Source organism: Malus domestica, chromosome 15 (assembly GCF_042453785.1).
Source record: "Malus domestica chromosome 15, GDT2T_hap1".
Taxonomy (NCBI): Eukaryota; Viridiplantae; Streptophyta; class Magnoliopsida; order Rosales; family Rosaceae; genus Malus; species Malus domestica.
The window spans coordinates 11,411,197-11,428,197 of record NC_091675.1 but is presented as its reverse complement, the minus strand read 5'-3'; the positions used below and the strand labels follow the sequence as shown (position 1 = coordinate 11,428,197).

The 17,001-nt window shown below is 34.2% G+C and overlaps 2 protein-coding genes across 2 annotated transcripts; both read left to right on the top strand.

Annotated features, from left to right (window-relative positions):
* Positions 1-182: 182 nt before the first annotated feature.
* On the top strand, positions 183-2,793 carry LOC103400001 (small ribosomal subunit protein eS12-like). Its single transcript, XM_008338681.4, has 5 exons — positions 183-416; positions 821-855; positions 1,493-1,790; positions 2,305-2,370; positions 2,541-2,793. Exons 2-5 carry the CDS (start codon positions 848-850, stop codon positions 2,598-2,600), a joined length of 432 nt encoding a protein of 143 aa, XP_008336903.1. The 5' UTR covers positions 183-416; positions 821-847; the 3' UTR covers positions 2,601-2,793.
* Positions 2,794-8,140: 5,347 nt separating this feature from the next.
* Positions 8,141-11,858, top strand: LOC103399999 (NADP-dependent glyceraldehyde-3-phosphate dehydrogenase-like). The gene is made up of 9 exons (XM_008338679.3): positions 8,141-8,664; positions 8,851-9,044; positions 9,339-9,467; positions 9,759-9,878; positions 10,165-10,301; positions 10,388-10,543; positions 10,648-11,026; positions 11,107-11,223; positions 11,380-11,858. The coding sequence occupies exons 1-9, from the start codon at positions 8,520-8,522 to the stop codon at positions 11,491-11,493; spliced, it is 1,491 nt and encodes a 496-aa protein (XP_008336901.2). The 5' UTR covers positions 8,141-8,519; the 3' UTR covers positions 11,494-11,858.
* The last annotated feature ends 5,143 nt before the right edge of the window (positions 11,859-17,001 follow it).

Below are 17,001 nucleotides of genomic sequence, written 5' to 3'. Positions count from 1 at the left end.
TCTTAGGAACGAGGAATTTGTGCGGGGCTATTCTCGAAAGTTGAATTTAAGATATTTTACTTATAAATGAAAAGAAAATCACTAGACCGCAAGGTTGAATTTAAAACCTTTTATTTATAAATAAAAATAAAAAAAACCACTGGACCGCATTTTAAATGACGGAGAAAGATCAAAATTTAAATGCGCATGTGAATTTACGACAGCTAAGGCCCATCCCATGCAATTTACTGGTATGTTTGGGCTTCGGCCCACCGTTGTACCCTAAACATAAAACCCTAAATGACAAGGATAACATAGTAATTTTGTACGAGTGTTTTAGGGTTTATGTATATTCCATGTGAGTTATAAGCGCCACCGCCGGTCTCACTCGCCTTCTCCTGCAGGTTTTCGATCTTCACCTCCCAACCGCCGTCAAGGTCAGCGCTTACCTCTCCGTTCAATTCCGTTCTCTTCTGATTTAAATTTTGCAATTATATTTCGGTTAAGAAGCTGTTTGTGGCAGATGAGAATTTTATTCCAAAATTAAAAACGGAAATACAAAAAATGATTAGGGTTTAGGACTTGTGTAAAATCTGAAACTTGGTTTCTTTGGGTTTTCACGAAATCTACAAAGTTTCTTTGGGAATTCGAGGTTAAAATCTCATGTCTGAGCATTTGAACACTATACTTTACATCAAGTTTGATTTTTTATGATTTATTTTGCAGATTTTTATTGGTATAAGCTTGTTTAGATTTCAGTATTTGAGCTTGCAAGTCTGGTAATTGGTTTCACCGAAGCTTTTAATTTGCTGACATATCATTTGTTTTCTCATGTCGTCAGGGCTTTTCATTTCAATCGACCAGAAAAATGTCAGGGTATGTGGACATTTAATTTTCCGGTTCTCTGTACTCGTGTTTCGCTCTACATATGGAATATTTGTTATAGAAGGGATGCATATTAGTTTTAGAGATCAATGTGTGATCCCGATTTGTTGTCCTGAGTAGTAGTTCAATTTATCTTTTGTACCAATGAAGTGCCTTTAACAGATTTTGTTACAAACCAAATTGAGGGGACACACTATTAGAGTAGTTCTGTGAGAGGAATGGGGTTAGGAACTTAGGAGCTTAGAATCTTAGAATGCACGGTGAACTGCTGAGTTGGTTATTTGCTTGTAGGGCCATTTGGTTTCGACCATGGGTGCATGTCATGGCTTTGAGGATTGGTGCTTTTGTTCTGAATTCAATGTTGTATGTGTATGTTCTCCCATTAAAGAAATATAAGAAGCCTTTGTGAGCTGAATGTCGGGTTGAGTCTTTTTTCTTTGGTAACCTTAGGATTTGAGGTTTCACTCTGGAATTTGTTTCTTCGTTGTTCCATTAGTTTAGCGTTTTACTGGCCGGATATGCTTGCATTCTACACTCTATCTTAAGCATTTTTTCTCAGTTAATGACATTCTTTATATACATTCGGTGCATTATGTCGAATCTTACTTTCAATATATTGCTTGTACAGAGATGAAGAAGTTGCTGTTCCTGTTGAGCCTGTTGCAGTTGCTGCAGCTCTAGGTGAACCAATGGACCTTTTGACAGCCTTGCAACTTGTGCTGAGGAAGTCATTGGCTCATGGTGGGCTCACTCGTGGACTGCACGAGGGTGCAAAGGTCATTGAGAAGCATGCTGCACAACTCTGCGTTGTAGCTGAGGACTGTGACCAGGCTGATTATGTTAAGCTGGTCAAGGCACTATGTGCAGATCATAATGTTAAGCTTATGTCAATTCCTAGTGCTAAAACCCTTGGAGAATGGGCGGGTGTAAGTAAAACGAATTGACATAAAGTAGTTTTTTGTTAGTTTTACTCAAACGTAATTATTTTCATTTGTTCATCGTTTAGTTTGTTCCGATGTTTTCAACTATCTTTCTCTCGGCTCCTTTTCTCGACTTTCTCAGTAGCTCCATATTTAATCAGTTTTGTGTTAATTGTCCAATAAACTAAAATTGTCCATCAATTTACCTTTCAATTGATGGCTTATGTTGCTGCCGGGTAAACTGGGGACAGTATTTAAAGGGTTTCTAATATTCAAACTCTGCCATGTTTTCTATCTTTTAGTTTGGCATATTAATTTTGGGATCTGCTATTAGCACTACAAAAATCTTATTCTACACTCCTCACAAACGTATTTTTCTTTCTAAATTATAGAAAGTTTGGAGTGCCAAATGATATTTTAGAAGTGCTAATAACAATTCCCTTAATTTTTCTCTTCTTGATTTCCATACTTAGGGATTTTTTCTTGAACATATTGTTAATTTTATACTGTCTTCTCACAGCTTTGCAAGATTGATTCAGAAGGAAAGGCAAGAAAGGTGGTTGGTTGCTCGTGTGTTGTTGTGAAGGTATTTAGAATCCTCATTTGAGTGCGTGAATTTACGACATTTCCGGTGTTATTTTTTGTAGTTGTGTCCCAAAAAAAAAGATTTTCTACTTATTTTCCATTCATGCCAAATTTGATTATTCCTTGCATGGTGTTTGTTCACTTGTCTTATTGCATTATTTCGTTTTGCAGGATTTTGGTGAAGAATCGGAAGGTCTTCATGTTGTTCAGGAGCACCTCAAGTCCCATTAAATTATAAAGGTTTTGATTTCGGCCTGATGTTCTTTAGGTGCTTGGTTATGATATCAGTGGTATGTCCCAATCATATAATACTGCAACTTCGTTATAAGATTTTGATTTCAGCATGATATTTCAGTACGCCCGAAAGAATTTTACAATTTTGTAACTGTTTTTTCTTCAAATGAAAAACTATCGTTGTCTTAAACGTGCTTGATTGGGTTATTTGAGGTTGAAAACAAATCTTAGATGCCATTATATGCTAGAGTGCAACGCTCTTTTGTGGACCATGAAGAAGCTGATGAGCCTCAGGTTTGTTATCTTCATGGTTTTTGTGTTTCCCCTTCCCAATTATATTTAAATCCCTGCCACAAATCTAGGTGAAAACAGACCCTGTGATTTATGGAATTTAGTTGTGGTCCATAAAAAGCAATGTTATATCCTGGAATGGTCAGTCTAGTGGCTCTCAGGCATGCCTGTTTGTGTACCACATTTGCTTTCAACCACCCTTCTTGTATATATCGGTTCCATAAACTCTTGGTATGACTCATCATGCCTAGAGATGCGACTTTTGACGAGAAGCGATAGCGAGAGATTCGAGTTTTTTGTTGCCTATGTATTGTTTAATATAGGCCTAGTATTTAAGATTAGATTGGAATCGATAACTCAACATATTCAACGTATGTTAAAGGAAGAAGTGAAAATTTTTTGTCCGACTTGACGGTAGAGAGGTGTATTGCACATTAAGCAAACTTATCATTCTAACTCTTCTAAAGAGATAAGTTTTTTTCATGATTAATTCATTCGTATTGAAAAATCATTTCCTTATCAAGCGTTTTTTGACGAGACATGTTAGAAATTTTTCTTAAAAATTTAAGTATTTCATAGAAAAGCGGTTTTTGGAGAAGCACCCCACACTTTCAAACATAACTATGGACAAGGATTTTGAGAGGGTACCCCAAAAGTTCATAAATGTAAAATTCGCAGTATAGCTATGAGAGATTTTTTAATATGACCGTCACACAAGATGATACATCACATATTCCTATATAAATGGTGGGTTATATGTGTTAAAAGGTTAATAGCTTAAAAATTAAAATTTTCCACCACTTGCATAAAAACATGTGGTGTGCCATCCGTATTCTCGTTACAACTAAAAATTTCTCGTACTGCTATAAAGCCTATCCCTTGAAAGATGGCGCTCAAGCTTTTACATATCCAATGGAAGAAGAAAGAGAACTTTGCTTTTGCAAGTTGCCACAACAAATAACGAAGTGTGGCCTAAAACCGAGATAAACGTTTCGGTTTCGGCCATGCTCTTCTGACAAAACCCAATCGTCTCCTGTTTCTGGAATCACCACTCCTCCCATTCTTCCATGTGGAAAGGAGAGCCTACAAGGGTAAGGAACTCAATCTGGTTGTTACGATAAATTTTTCATTGGAACCAGAACACGAGTGCTATACCACGTATTATTATATAAGTGGTGGAAATTTTTTATATTAAGTTATTAATTTTTTAACATAAGTATTTCACCATTTGTATAGTGATATATGATGTATCATCCCGTGTTCTAGACATACTGAAAAATTTCTCATTTGTTACACAAACCCTAGCCAACTGCAAATTAGCAGTCAATGGGAGCCCCATAAATAAAAGATAGGGGTGTGATATTCAGACACCCCATTTTACTTTTCACACACATTTTTAATTTTCTGTCGTCCGATCGGATGAATTGAATAAGATCTAACAGACATAAATAATCAAGGGGTGTGTGAGAAGTAAAATAGGATGTGTGAATAGCACATCCCTTTTTTCTACTTGTAAAGAAGATATAGCATACGATAACCAAGTACATATAAAAGTATGAAATCTATCAGGAAACATATAAAAACGTGGTTATTAATTGGATAATATGAAGACAATCGGCCTGATTGATAACAAAATTTGAAAATATCCCTAGAACTTGCAACGGACTTTTGACCTAGTAAACGGTAGAATTTGGAGCTTGTAGCTTTTAAACTTGAGTTTTGTTGCTTAATAATGTGCAAAACTTAAAACAGTTTTGACCTAATAAACACTAGAATTTGGAGTTTGGGGCATAAATTTGCAAAACTTGAATTTGTTGTTTCTAGGGTTTACGTCTGTCAGACTATTATTCCAATCTATTCTGTCATCTATGTATGCATCAATTTGAGAACAATATATTTGCAATGTCATCGTTTATTTGTGAGCTACAAATGTATTTACCAAGGGCAATGCTAGGGAGACTAAATTTGCAAACCAAATTAATATGTCACCAATAGAAATAAGTACGTTTATCAACGTTTAAGTAATAGTCCAATCATCAACTTCTATATCATATAGTTTATAAAAAAAATTCTACAAATTTAGTCTTCCTAGCATCACCCATTTGCCAAAGATGATGTGATCGAGCTGATTTACGTATTATTTTACATAAATGATAGCAAGGGAGGGTGAATCGAACCTAAAACCTCCTGGACCTAACAGCCGCCTGCAAATTCTTATTAAACTTGTTAATCTATTTTACGTTAAGTATTAGACTCGATCGCGGGTTAACGTTGTTAGATTAATTTTACTGAAAATATGACCTTAGCCCCCAAAATTTAATTTTCTCCACATAAAACCCGTCATAAGTTTTTTACTCAAATAAAACCCATTAACTAGATTCCACATCAGCAAATTCATTAATTCTATATGACTTTACACATTTAAAAAATTTTGATGCCCAAAATACCCCTATTTGAATGTTTGATGTACACAATTAGTTCCATATAGATTGTAAGGGAGAATTAATGATTTTACGAAAACAATAAATAATAAATTGATTGCCTAATATATAATAACAACAAAACATGCTTAATATATGTAATAATACATGCTTAGTTAAGTCAACAAATTATATTTTACATATAAATGTAGGTAAATTATTTCACACACATATATATAACAAAATAAAAATAAAAATAAAAATGTCTGGTATACGTAAAAATTCATGCAAAATAATTTACCTACAAAAAATGTTATTTGATTCAGTGCACCTACTATTCAAATTTTAAAATGTTAGATTGCTTAAAAAAAGCAAAATAATTTCCCCACTATATGTAAAAAACATGCAAAATAATTTACCTACATAATAAAGCAAACCAAATGTATGCAAAATAATGTACCTACATAAAAAATATTATTATTTTATTCAATACTATTTTACTTATTATTTTGTACATATAATAATAAAATGTGCCCAATATATATGATGATACATACAAAATAATATACCTACAAAATATATGTTATTTGCTCATCATAAATTTACATATGGGTAGATTAATTAGTATAATATGTTTGATCATATATGTAGTATTGTACATACATACGTATATATATAGAGCTTGTGGTAGTACTAGATGCATTTGAACATATATATATGTGTGTGTGTGTGTGTTAGGGGTAATAATATGCAATAAATTATTTGTTCATTGTAACTAAGGTGAGTAATAATATTTATTGATTTATTTTGAATGTTGTGGTACAAGTTGTAAATATTTTGTATTAATAGGTCAATTACTTTCCTACATGGCAATCACTTTTAAATTTGGGTTTTATTTGAATGTTTATAATTATGTGGGTTTTTATATAGGAAATAAGAGTTACATGGATCTATATCTAAAGAACCCTTAATTTTATACATATTTAAGATCCCATGCATACTTTAAACATAAGAAGCTGTATATACATGTAGTTGTAGTTTAAGGTTGGAGTCTGCAGAAAGATTCGTGGGAGAGATGATCCCAATTGCAGAACACGTTGAAAACATGCATGAAGCATCGATGATGCCAAATTTGCCATGCGATGTCAAGCCGCCCTCCCTCGCAGGACAGAATTAACATTGTGATTATCGATCCTCCTTAATAACAGGTAGTCGGTGTTATCGACTAAAGCCAAACTAATCTCTCCGTAAAACTCGTAACATCTTACAAGTTTATTTTTTAATCACCTACTTATATATATGTAATGTGGCCATTCAGAACTAATCTCTTATTAGACAAATATTAGTTTATTTTTATTTTTTTTATTTTTAATTTGTTCTAGAATTAGCTCGAAGAAAAAGAATGGCTCAACTTTTCTCCAGTTTTCAAGTTTTAGCTGATACGAATGGCGTCGTTAAACTCAGCTTTCAGCAGGTTTCACTCCTTATACTCTCTCTCTCTCTCTACTTATCTCTTTCTGGTTTTGTTTAATTAATCAGCTCCTCCTCTAATCATAGATTAATTATATAGCAGACGAAAGGAGTGCCTTTGTTCATGAATGCACAATGCAGTTTAATTTGTTAATTATTGTTCTGCAATTTTCTTCATATTGATTTGTTTTCGGTTTTCGTTTTTAGTTTTTCCTTGCATGAATTTTTTAAATTAACCGTATCACTTTCAATATAGGTAGGCGGCAAACGTGGTGTACCTACTTCGTCTTATTTGCCTAACCGCAGTGTTCTTCGAATTCGCTCATGCAAAACCAATTCTTATTCAGGTAAGGCTTGAAGGTCCTAATCATTTTCATATAATATGCATAGTGTACATATATATATATATATATATATATATATATATATGCATAGTGTACGTATATATAGATCTATATATACACCACTCCTGCATTCACGCACATTTCGCATATTTTGAAATTGATTATATATATATATATATATATATATATATATATATATATGTTTAAAAACTTCATGCAGGACTAGTAGATGCAACAGCTCACACTTCTCTTTCGTTTTCTTTACACAACTGTATAAATTCTAATTTAAAATCTTTCTCCATTAAGGTTCAAGTTTATTGACAACTACATAAGTCAAATATCAACAACCCTACGGTAGATGTATCACAATATCAATAACATCAACCTACTTTTAAAGTACAAACTTAACTACAAGTTCAAAACACCCCATTTTAACTTTGTGTTACAAGTAAGATGGTAACTGGTAGTTGCCAAACATTTTTAATTAAATCGCACTTTAGGCAATAAATGGTGACTTCTAAAATTGAAAATTATTATACAATAAGTTGAATATTATTGTTACGTAAAATAATATCAGTTCACAAGTTCAAAATAGATAGATAATAAATTTATGGGTAAATTATAATTTGCACTGTTAAATTTGAGTTCAACAACAACTCAATATGTTATTTATAAAACATTATAATATCATAGGTTAAAAAATTCATCAATTTAACAGTTAATTAATGATTTTACAAGTGTAGCTCCCACTTATTTGTTGGCATGATCGTCAAATTTATGTCACGTGTCAATAAAATTATAAAAAAGGTTCAATTATTCAAGGAAAGTGAGTGAAAAATAGCATGTATGTACACCAACCAATATTAGTACAAATAAATGCTATCGTTTCTCTTCCAAAAAAAAAAAAAATATTAGTACAAATAATTCAGATAGAAAAAAAAAATTATGTGGCCCAAAAAACACAACAAAAATTAAAAGCCGAGGACAGCACAAAGCTAACTAATTCTCGAATATTCGAGTATAACTTTTTACTGTCTGCAACAAAAAAACAGAGAGCCGCCCGCCATAGAAGAAAGAGAACCAAAAATTGCAGAGCAGTAAATAGCTTACTTCGTCAAACTTAATAAAAAAACCACCTAACCAAGCTCTCTCCCAACTCACAGGACAAAGCGTGGCACACCTTCCCCTGTATAAAACCCCACCAAACCACAACCCATAAAACACCGAACTCCCTATCACCACACACTCACTTCTCACTCCTCATCTTTTCATAAAAACAGAGTGGTCTTGTTAGATTCTCTCAAGCTTTTTTTATAGCTTGGAGGAAGAAATCGTGTTGGATTTCTGGGTTTTTTAGGAGATTTGGTGTTTGAATCTTTGAGAAAAGAGTGATGGCTGGGAGTGGATTGTTCGCAGAGATTCTTGATGGAGAAGCATACAAGTATTATGGTGATGGGGAGTGGAAGAAATCATCTTCTGGTAAACTTGTTCCCATCATCAACCCTACCACAAGAAAGGTTCAGTACAAGGTTCAAGGTAATGGTCATCTTCTTTCATGGTTTTCAATTGGGTAGAGGTTTTTTCGCGCTTTAATTTTAGTTATATGCACTTCAAACTGAATGTTTTACAATTTTATGTGCGCTTCAAATTGAATATTTTACAAATTTCTCTGTATATGCGCGAGTGTGATGTTAACGACTGCCCTTTGTTCGGCTGTGGCAGCTTGTACACAGGAAGAGGTGAACAAGGTCATGGAGACGGCGAAAATAGCGCAGAAGGCGTGGGCTAAGACCCCGCTTTGGAAGCGGGCCGAGCTCCTTCACAGGGCTGCTTCTATCCTCAAAGAACACAAAGCTCCAATTGGAGAGTCACTGGTTAAAGAAATTGCTAAACCTGCTAAAGATGCTATCACAGAGGTCTATAACTTGTTCACTGTCTTCTTACTAAATTAAAAAAAAACACACTGACAACTATAAGTTCATACATAAACGCTTGTCGTGTTTTGATTTGTTTTTAGTTGCGAAATTTCTTAGATGAATTCGTTAATAAGTCAGCAAGTTGTTTTTCTAAAGCATCGAGTTTGAAGGTTTTTCCCTTCAAGTGTAACGTTATCAAGAGATTACATGTGAAAAATCGTTTTTGTTATATGTTCATGTTTGATTTATATATTTGAACTGGAAATTGATATGGAAAGTTTGGGTTCTGTGAAGGTTGTGAGGTCTGGAGATTTGGTGTCTTACTGTGCCGAAGAAGGGGTTAGGATTCTCGGAGAGGGGAAGTTCTTGGTGTCTGATAGTTTCCCGGGAAATGACAGAACAAAATATTGCTTAACTTCCAAGGTATTTTTATTTTTCGAGTACATTTTAGTTTTAGTTTACCTTTCTACTCGACTGATGAGTTTTCGCAATTATATTTATATTATCTGATTTCATTCTCAGCAGTTGCCAATACTTTCTTTAAATTTCTTTGGTCATGTTTGTCATAAATTCTTCCAACTTAAGTTACCAGACAAATGTAATACTTTGCTTCTTTTCAATAACACAGCATTTACTTTGTGATTACGTTGATTCCATTACGATTATCCTTACTTGTGAGCAGTTTGATTGAATGCAACTGCAATATGATTGCAGATTCCACTCGGCGTGGTTCTAGCCATTCCACCATTTAACTATCCTGTCAACCTTGCTGTCTCAAAAATTGCTCCTGCGCTGATCGCTGGAAACGCCCTTGTGCTCAAGCCCCCAACTCAGGTATTACCAATCTTCAAAATTATACACTGGTCCAGCAGTTCTTACTAGATATTAAGACATTGTGTTCGAGACTCAGTAATTCCCCTGCTGTTTGATTCTGCACATCCTTTTTACTGACCTGAGTTCAACTTCTCAGTAAATCAGTGCCACTGCGTAAATTCGTGCAAATGTATTTTGAATGACAGAACTGCATTACAAAATTCTTTCAAAAACACTTGATAAAAGATTTATGTTTGATGATCTCTTTAAGTCTGTGGAAGACTAATTTGTACGTGTTTCCTTGTAGGGTGCTGTTTCTTGCCTTCATATGGTGCATTGCTTCCACTTGGCTGGATTTCCCAAAGGCCTTATTAGCTGTGTCACTGGGAAAGGATCTGAGATCGGCGACTTCCTTACCATGCATCCTGGAGTGAACTGCATTAGGTAATCCCAGATTGTATTTCTTCGATGCTACAATAGGCTCCCTTTCCTTATCTATCGTTACTCATTGATGAATCCCGGTTTCTCAGCTTCACTGGTGGTGACACCGGCATTGCAATTTCGAAAAAGGCAGGCATGATCCCTCTTCAGATGGAATTGGGAGGAAAAGATGCATGCATTGTGCTTGAAGATGCCGACCTAGATTTGGTCGCGGCAAACATAATAAAGGGAGGCTTTTCTTACAGGTGAAGAAATTAATTGTGTTAGTCTCACTCTTTCTGCTGCAATCCATAGTACTTGACTAACAATATTTTTTTCATGCTCGCTTGACAACGCACATTTGTAACAGCGGTCAAAGATGTACTGCTGTTAAGGTTGTCTTGGTGATGGAATCCGTTGCTGATGCCCTGGTTGCGAAAGTGAATGCACGAGTGGCGAAATTAACTGTTGGTCCACCAGAGGATAACAGTGACATCACTCCCGTTGTTTCAGAATCATCTGCGAATTTTATTGAAGGTTTGGTTGTGGATGCAAAACAGAAAGGAGCAACATTTTGCCAAGAGTACAAGAGAGACGGCAACCTTATCTGGCCTTTGTTGTTAGATAATGTCAGGCCGGACATGAGAATTGCATGGGAAGAGCCATTCGGTCCAGTTTTGCCCGTTATTAGGATTACTACGGTAGAAGAAGGAATCCACCATTGCAATGCCAGTAACTTCGGACTCCAGGTAACGTTGATTTTCTTCGGAATTCACCATTTCATGCTTGCTTCACCTCATAAAATATTGACCCATGTGTAAAAATGCAGGGCTGTGTGTTCACAAAGGACATCAACAAGGCCATGTTGATTGGTGATGCAATGGAGACGGGAACTGTTCAAATAAACTCCGCACCTGCTCGTGGACCAGATCATTTTCCGTTCCAGGTAAACGTTTAAAAGTTCGGAAAACTAGTTTGGGAGATGATTTCCGCACTCTTTTTTCTCCTTCTGCACAGTAGTTTGTTTTGTCCTCTGATTCTCCTTAGAATCTCATTCCAAGACCGTCATGTTGACGATTTTTATGAATTGCTCATTTGACAGGGCATAAAGGACAGTGGAATTGGTTCACAAGGAATCACCAACAGCATCAACATGATGACCAAGATCAAGACCACTGTAATCAACTTGCCAACCCCTTCTTACACCATGGGTTAGTGACGAGTTAATAACGAATCAGATGATAATATAGTAATCGAAGCTACTTAATGTCGTTGTAGTAGCGGATTTAGTAAAATGCTTGTGTAAGTGAATTCTTAGGCTGCAGACTATAAAAATGTCATCGTTGAACAAATGGAGTCGAGAAAAAAAGAGAGAATAATGGGTATTTACCCCTTATCGAAAGGCTGCATCGCGCGATTATTACACGATGTTTTAAGCTCTTGCAAGAACTTTAGGCTTCTCTTCTGTACGAGTTAATTGGCTATGTCAGCTGATGAATTGAAACTTGGTGAATAAGAACTGAGGGACTTGTATTACTGTACTGATTTGTAACTCGGTTTATATAAGCATATCATTACATATATTAGCAAAGTAGTGCTTTGGTTCTTGGTGTCTTGGGCCTCATTTAAGGCTCATAACACTTTAGTTTGGGCCTTCTTATGTGATGATCTCAAACCTTTAGCACACTTTTGGGCTGGTCATGGAAGGAACTAACACAAGATTCTCAGCGTAAACGTTTTTTAAGCAACTGAGCTACAAGCGTCTTACTATGAGCAGTGATTTAGTAATTGCTTGAGACGTACCGCCTTTTTCTTAAGGTGCTTTTTGAGCCTTATCCTTGAGCTTCACGACGTCTTACGTGCAATAAAGATAATTACCTAATTCATAGTCTTATCTCTGTTATTTTCACTAATTAATAACTCTAGGGTTACGTAATGTGGACGCAAAAATGCACCTAGGCCCATGGAGATTGGTTTGTGAAATGCATGCTTAGAGTTTATGGTGACTAATTAACCAAAAGATGAAACGCATGCCTATTGCTTATATGGGTTTTTCTACAAAAATTTCTTTCGGTTTAGCAAAGCGATATTTTAATCTGTCTTGGCCAACTAGTCTGATCAACGTCTACATGAATTGGGTAGCTAAGAATATTGGAGTGGAATATGCTGGTTTAGGTTCCCCAAATAAAATTCTCTAGACATGTTCTTGTTCTTTAATTAGACTAATCAGACATCCCAAAAGTTTCTTCAAAATATTTTAAGCAGAACTTGGTAGAGTTGACTTTGATACTAAACAATATTCAAGCCATAAATCCATAAATGCATGATTTGAAAACTGATCTGAATCCAGCCAATGCTGCATAATTCGTGTACAGTTCCAAAAAAATAAAAAAAATAAAAAAAGATGAGGATGTGATTGCAGTTGAAATTTTAGATGCCAAATCAAATTCTTATGTCTGGCAGATCAAAGTTGGCTTAAAATTCAGCTTTTGGGGAGTTGGAATATATATTTTTAGCATGTGTAAGATTTTGGAAAAGAAACACGGTTTTATATTGTCTAAAAAAATAAAGATTTAATTAGATGCTGAGTTTTTTTTTTTTCCTGCAAATATCTCTGCTAGTACTTTTTTTATACTGCTTTTAAAAGGATTAAAAGTATTTTATAACAGTTAAAAGTGTTTTTGATTATGTTTGTCATGAAAAGTTAAAACATTTATGAGTCGTAAATGCACATTTTAGATAAGCACCTATTAGTTCCTACATGTCTATTACAAAAAGCACTTTTAGAATAAGCGTTTTTTTAATAGAAACATCTCCAAACAAGCTGCCAACGTAATTATTAAGCTAGGAATAACGATTATTAGTTGGCTCAAAAGTGTTTTAGAGTGGATACCCTTGGGTATGGCACCATACTTTTATAGAGAGATTATAAGGTTCGACTGTCGAACCAAGTCATGAAAAAAATGAGAATTAGTTGTGGAATCCACTCTGTATCAAACTTTAATAATCTGCATCGTCCTATTTTGTAAATCTCAATTCATAAATCATTTTTGCAAAAATTCAATTCAATCCAAAACTGTTTGCCCATTAAATTATCATGGTGAAATTTCAAAGTTTCTTAGAGAACAAAGTGTTCGTCAATTTCTTTGAACTTAATTAGATGTCTCAAATATTTCGAATTTGGCTAATATTTTGTAAAGATGATCTATAAGATGCAACTTGAAAAGTAGATGGTTCAGATTGTTAAATTCGATGCAGTGTGAGCTAACAACTAATCCCCATTTTTATTTAAAAAAATGGGAATCACTTCCCTTAAAAGCTCATGTTCCTAGAGCTGTGAAACCCATATAAGTGACCTAACTCTTTACTAAACAAACATGATATTCATGTTTACTGATTTGGTTTAGGGATTTTGCTAACATATAATATGTAACATGTATGGCAGTATATGAGGTGTAAAGACTAAAGAGCCTACAAAAGTGGGGATGTGATTGGTACAAGACAAGGACATATACCTACATCTTTTGGGAGCATTTTACTAATTAATCAAATTCAAACCCATTCGAATTTCCGAAGTATCTCCGGATTTCAAATAATGTCGTTAATTAAGGTGAAGCAGGAGATCACATATATGCTAATCTGTATTTAAAAACATTTTCTAATATTTGAAAATATTTCTGCTGATTAATCACTAAAATCAATGCTGATCACGAATCAGGTTTCGGTTTGATTAAAAATGTATATTCATACTCCACAGCTCAAACAATGGCCAAGAGGGTTGATATTAATGAATATACAACTTTATCCTTGTTTAGTTAATCAATTAATTAGAAGCAGGATTTGGTTTAATGAGATCCTTGTGTGCATGAACTGTCTGAAGATATGGCTTTATACGTAAAATCTGAATCAGCCATTGATGATCGCTTCCATCTGTGATACGATCATTTCAAAACAACGATTTATATCAGTTGTAGAAATAAATAAACTTCATAAACATCGAAGTGTGAATATGAAGTAATGGGTATGCCAAGATTAGTGACGGGTGTATATTGGGACCAAGGTGGTTCCAAGACCATCAGGAGTCTGGAAAATATACATATGAAGTTCCTTTGAGGACATTCGAATGTTTGAAATGGGTCACTTTTGTACCCACCAAGTGTTTGATGTAATGTCTGTTAGGCATATCTTAGCAGCAGGTTGCATCGAGAGCACTTGACAAGTTCTCTCCATATCACTCATTATATTGCTTCGACATATGTCACTGATGTGTGAGCAACATGGTTTGGCTGACAATAACAAGCTCACTAAGTGTTCAACAAAATGCCTCAGTGAATAATTTTGCAATCTATTAAAAAAACTTAAGATCTTTAACATTGGGACCCCCCAATGTTTGAATCTTGGATCCGCCATTGGCCGAGATGCTATAAAAGCATCTAATTGATGGAAGAAGTGTTGTAAAAGATCAGTTCGCGAGACTTTGGTCTAATACAATAAGAATTGCTTATTGCATGTGGAGAAAAATAGAGTGCGGAAATTACTATCTAAAGTTAACAAACTAATAAATCTATTAAAAATGAATGTGAATTAAAAATTTTTAACCTAATAATATTCGATATTTGCATGCAATGAATATGGCTTGGAATTCCAACTTAGATTGCATCCCAAATGAAAGGCCAAAACAATCACAACGCTGCTGAATTTTAACACAACAAGAATATAATCCCACTGGTCGTGCATTTAGGAAACAAAGCTTGAGCATTTTAGGGGTTGAAATTCCAAAACCCTAATTAAAAATGCATGTAACCATTGGTAATCTTTGCACATTGAGGCTCTAGCATAAAAAATTGGGATGGAAATCTTGAACATGTCATATGGGGAATTATATAGATATGATTATATAGATATGTTTTTATTCATATTTTAATGGGGATGAAGATATGAAAAGAGAGGAATAATGCAAGTGCATGTAGTTGTACTTTCACATTTAAGAAAATGGTATTGGATGTTTGAGAAATGCTAAAGAAGACTCTCTCAAAAGTGAAACTTTTAATAGATTCTTTGACATCTCACGTTTTGCACAATGTTTTACAATGTTGGCACGAGAATTAATGTTCAACTGTGAGGTAGAAGAGAGTCCATTAATAATCTCAATTTGAGAAAGTCTCCTTAGCATTTTTCTTAAATGTTTATTACTTGGAATGGGATGAGTATTGAAAATATTATGATTTTTTTTGTTATTATGTGATTGGTAATAAATAAGTATTCCAATCATTTCAATTACTGCTATTTCGTGCGTTTACAATTTATTGAGAAGATTTCGAATTAATTAAATATATTTTAAATTTTTTGACAATATATATATATATATATATTTCAGTAGAATTTTGTTTTGCTCCCCGTGTTCGTAATACAACAGCGCATCTAGTAGCATCTTTTGTGTTCAAGGAAGGTGGCCTTCATAGTTGTAATGAGTTTAAACTAGTGTGGTTGTTCAACACTTTGACATCTGATGTAAACGTTTCAATTAGAATTTAATCAAAGTTTCTATTGTTTGGGAAAAAAGAAAACAAAAAATAGATTTTAAAATGATTAGGAGAGTAATTGATCTCATTTTATTCAGTTTCTCCCATGTTTACGACTTTCTTCATTCCAATTAACTAACCATACAGTCACAAAACATATTAAAAAAAAAAACAAATCATATTTTTATGATTTATGATTTTTTTTTCTTCTATGAGTTATGAATTAAAATTTCTTTCTTTCATATGGTTGAAACTTTGACATGAATGGCAAGCCCAAAGAAAAATGGTTACTTCCTACTTTATTACGAGCCCACCCCGGAAACCATGTCGCCGAAATAAGAGAAAAACTTTGCGATAGAGATGGGTTGGATAAGTCAGAGAAACAAGCAACATATGAGTGTAACTAGCACTATCAAAATTAAATTACAATAAAATGCATAATAATATATTTAAGTTACAACTAAGGATGGACACAGTTCGGTTTACTGATTTTAGACTCCGTCGTAATTGGACTAATGTTTTTTAGAGTTCAATTTGGTTTGGTTTAGGCCCTGAACAAGTAGTGTAAAAGACATGAGCGGAAACAAACCAATTCATTTAGTGATTGGCTTAGGTTTGGTTTAATTATTTTTCCTTTGTAAAGAATTATGTGAATCAAATCATCGAGCTTGGTTTGATTTGCATGTTTTGGACAATTTGTGCGATTCTTTTACCCAACTTTGATTTATTTGTGTTAGGATTTAATTGTCCATGAAAAACAATATATCTTGGAGCGACTTAATAGTTTTTAAGCACCATTCCTAACACGCGTTTTGAGCTGGTTTTTAGTAGCAAGTTCTACCGCTCATGAACTCTAGACACATTGATTATTGATCACATAACTAGTCAATTTAGTCGTTTTCCATGGTTACTATTCATTGAAATTTCAAATTTAAGTAGCATATAACTCTTGGTCGCAATCGCAAAAAGCAATTATGCATATGCATGTTAAAGTTTGATTTCTTCTGATATTCCTCTTTCTAATAACTAATAATTTAATCCACTAACACTCTTCTTTATAAAAATTCAATGGAAAAAAACGAACATACTGTCCTGATCAAAATCCCTTTTTTGTTGAGCAGGTAAACAAAAAAAACACATAAAATCGAAAAAACAAGAAGGCGACGCGCATACAGCACACTATTGATGTGGATGTGGTACTC

What these genes read in the sequence shown, in the direction of transcription:
- LOC103400001 (XM_008338681.4), top strand. An exon ending in CCCTTGGAGAATGGGCGGGT is followed by an intron (nt 1,791 to 2,304) that starts GTAAGTAAAACG and finishes GTCTTCTCACAG; the next exon opens with CTTTGCAAGATTGATTCAGA. An exon ending in GCTCGTGTGTTGTTGTGAAG is followed by an intron (nt 2,371 to 2,540) that starts GTATTTAGAATC and finishes TTCGTTTTGCAG; the next exon opens with GATTTTGGTGAAGAATCGGA.
- LOC103399999 (XM_008338679.3), top strand. Translation starts at nt 8,520, where the DNA reads ATGGCTGGGAGTGGATTGTTCGCAGAGATTCTTGATGGAGAAGCATAC. An exon ending in CCTGGAGTGAACTGCATTAG is followed by an intron (nt 10,302 to 10,387) that starts GTAATCCCAGAT and finishes CCGGTTTCTCAG; the next exon opens with CTTCACTGGTGGTGACACCG. An exon ending in CCAGTAACTTCGGACTCCAG is followed by an intron (nt 11,027 to 11,106) that starts GTAACGTTGATT and finishes GTAAAAATGCAG; the next exon opens with GGCTGTGTGTTCACAAAGGA.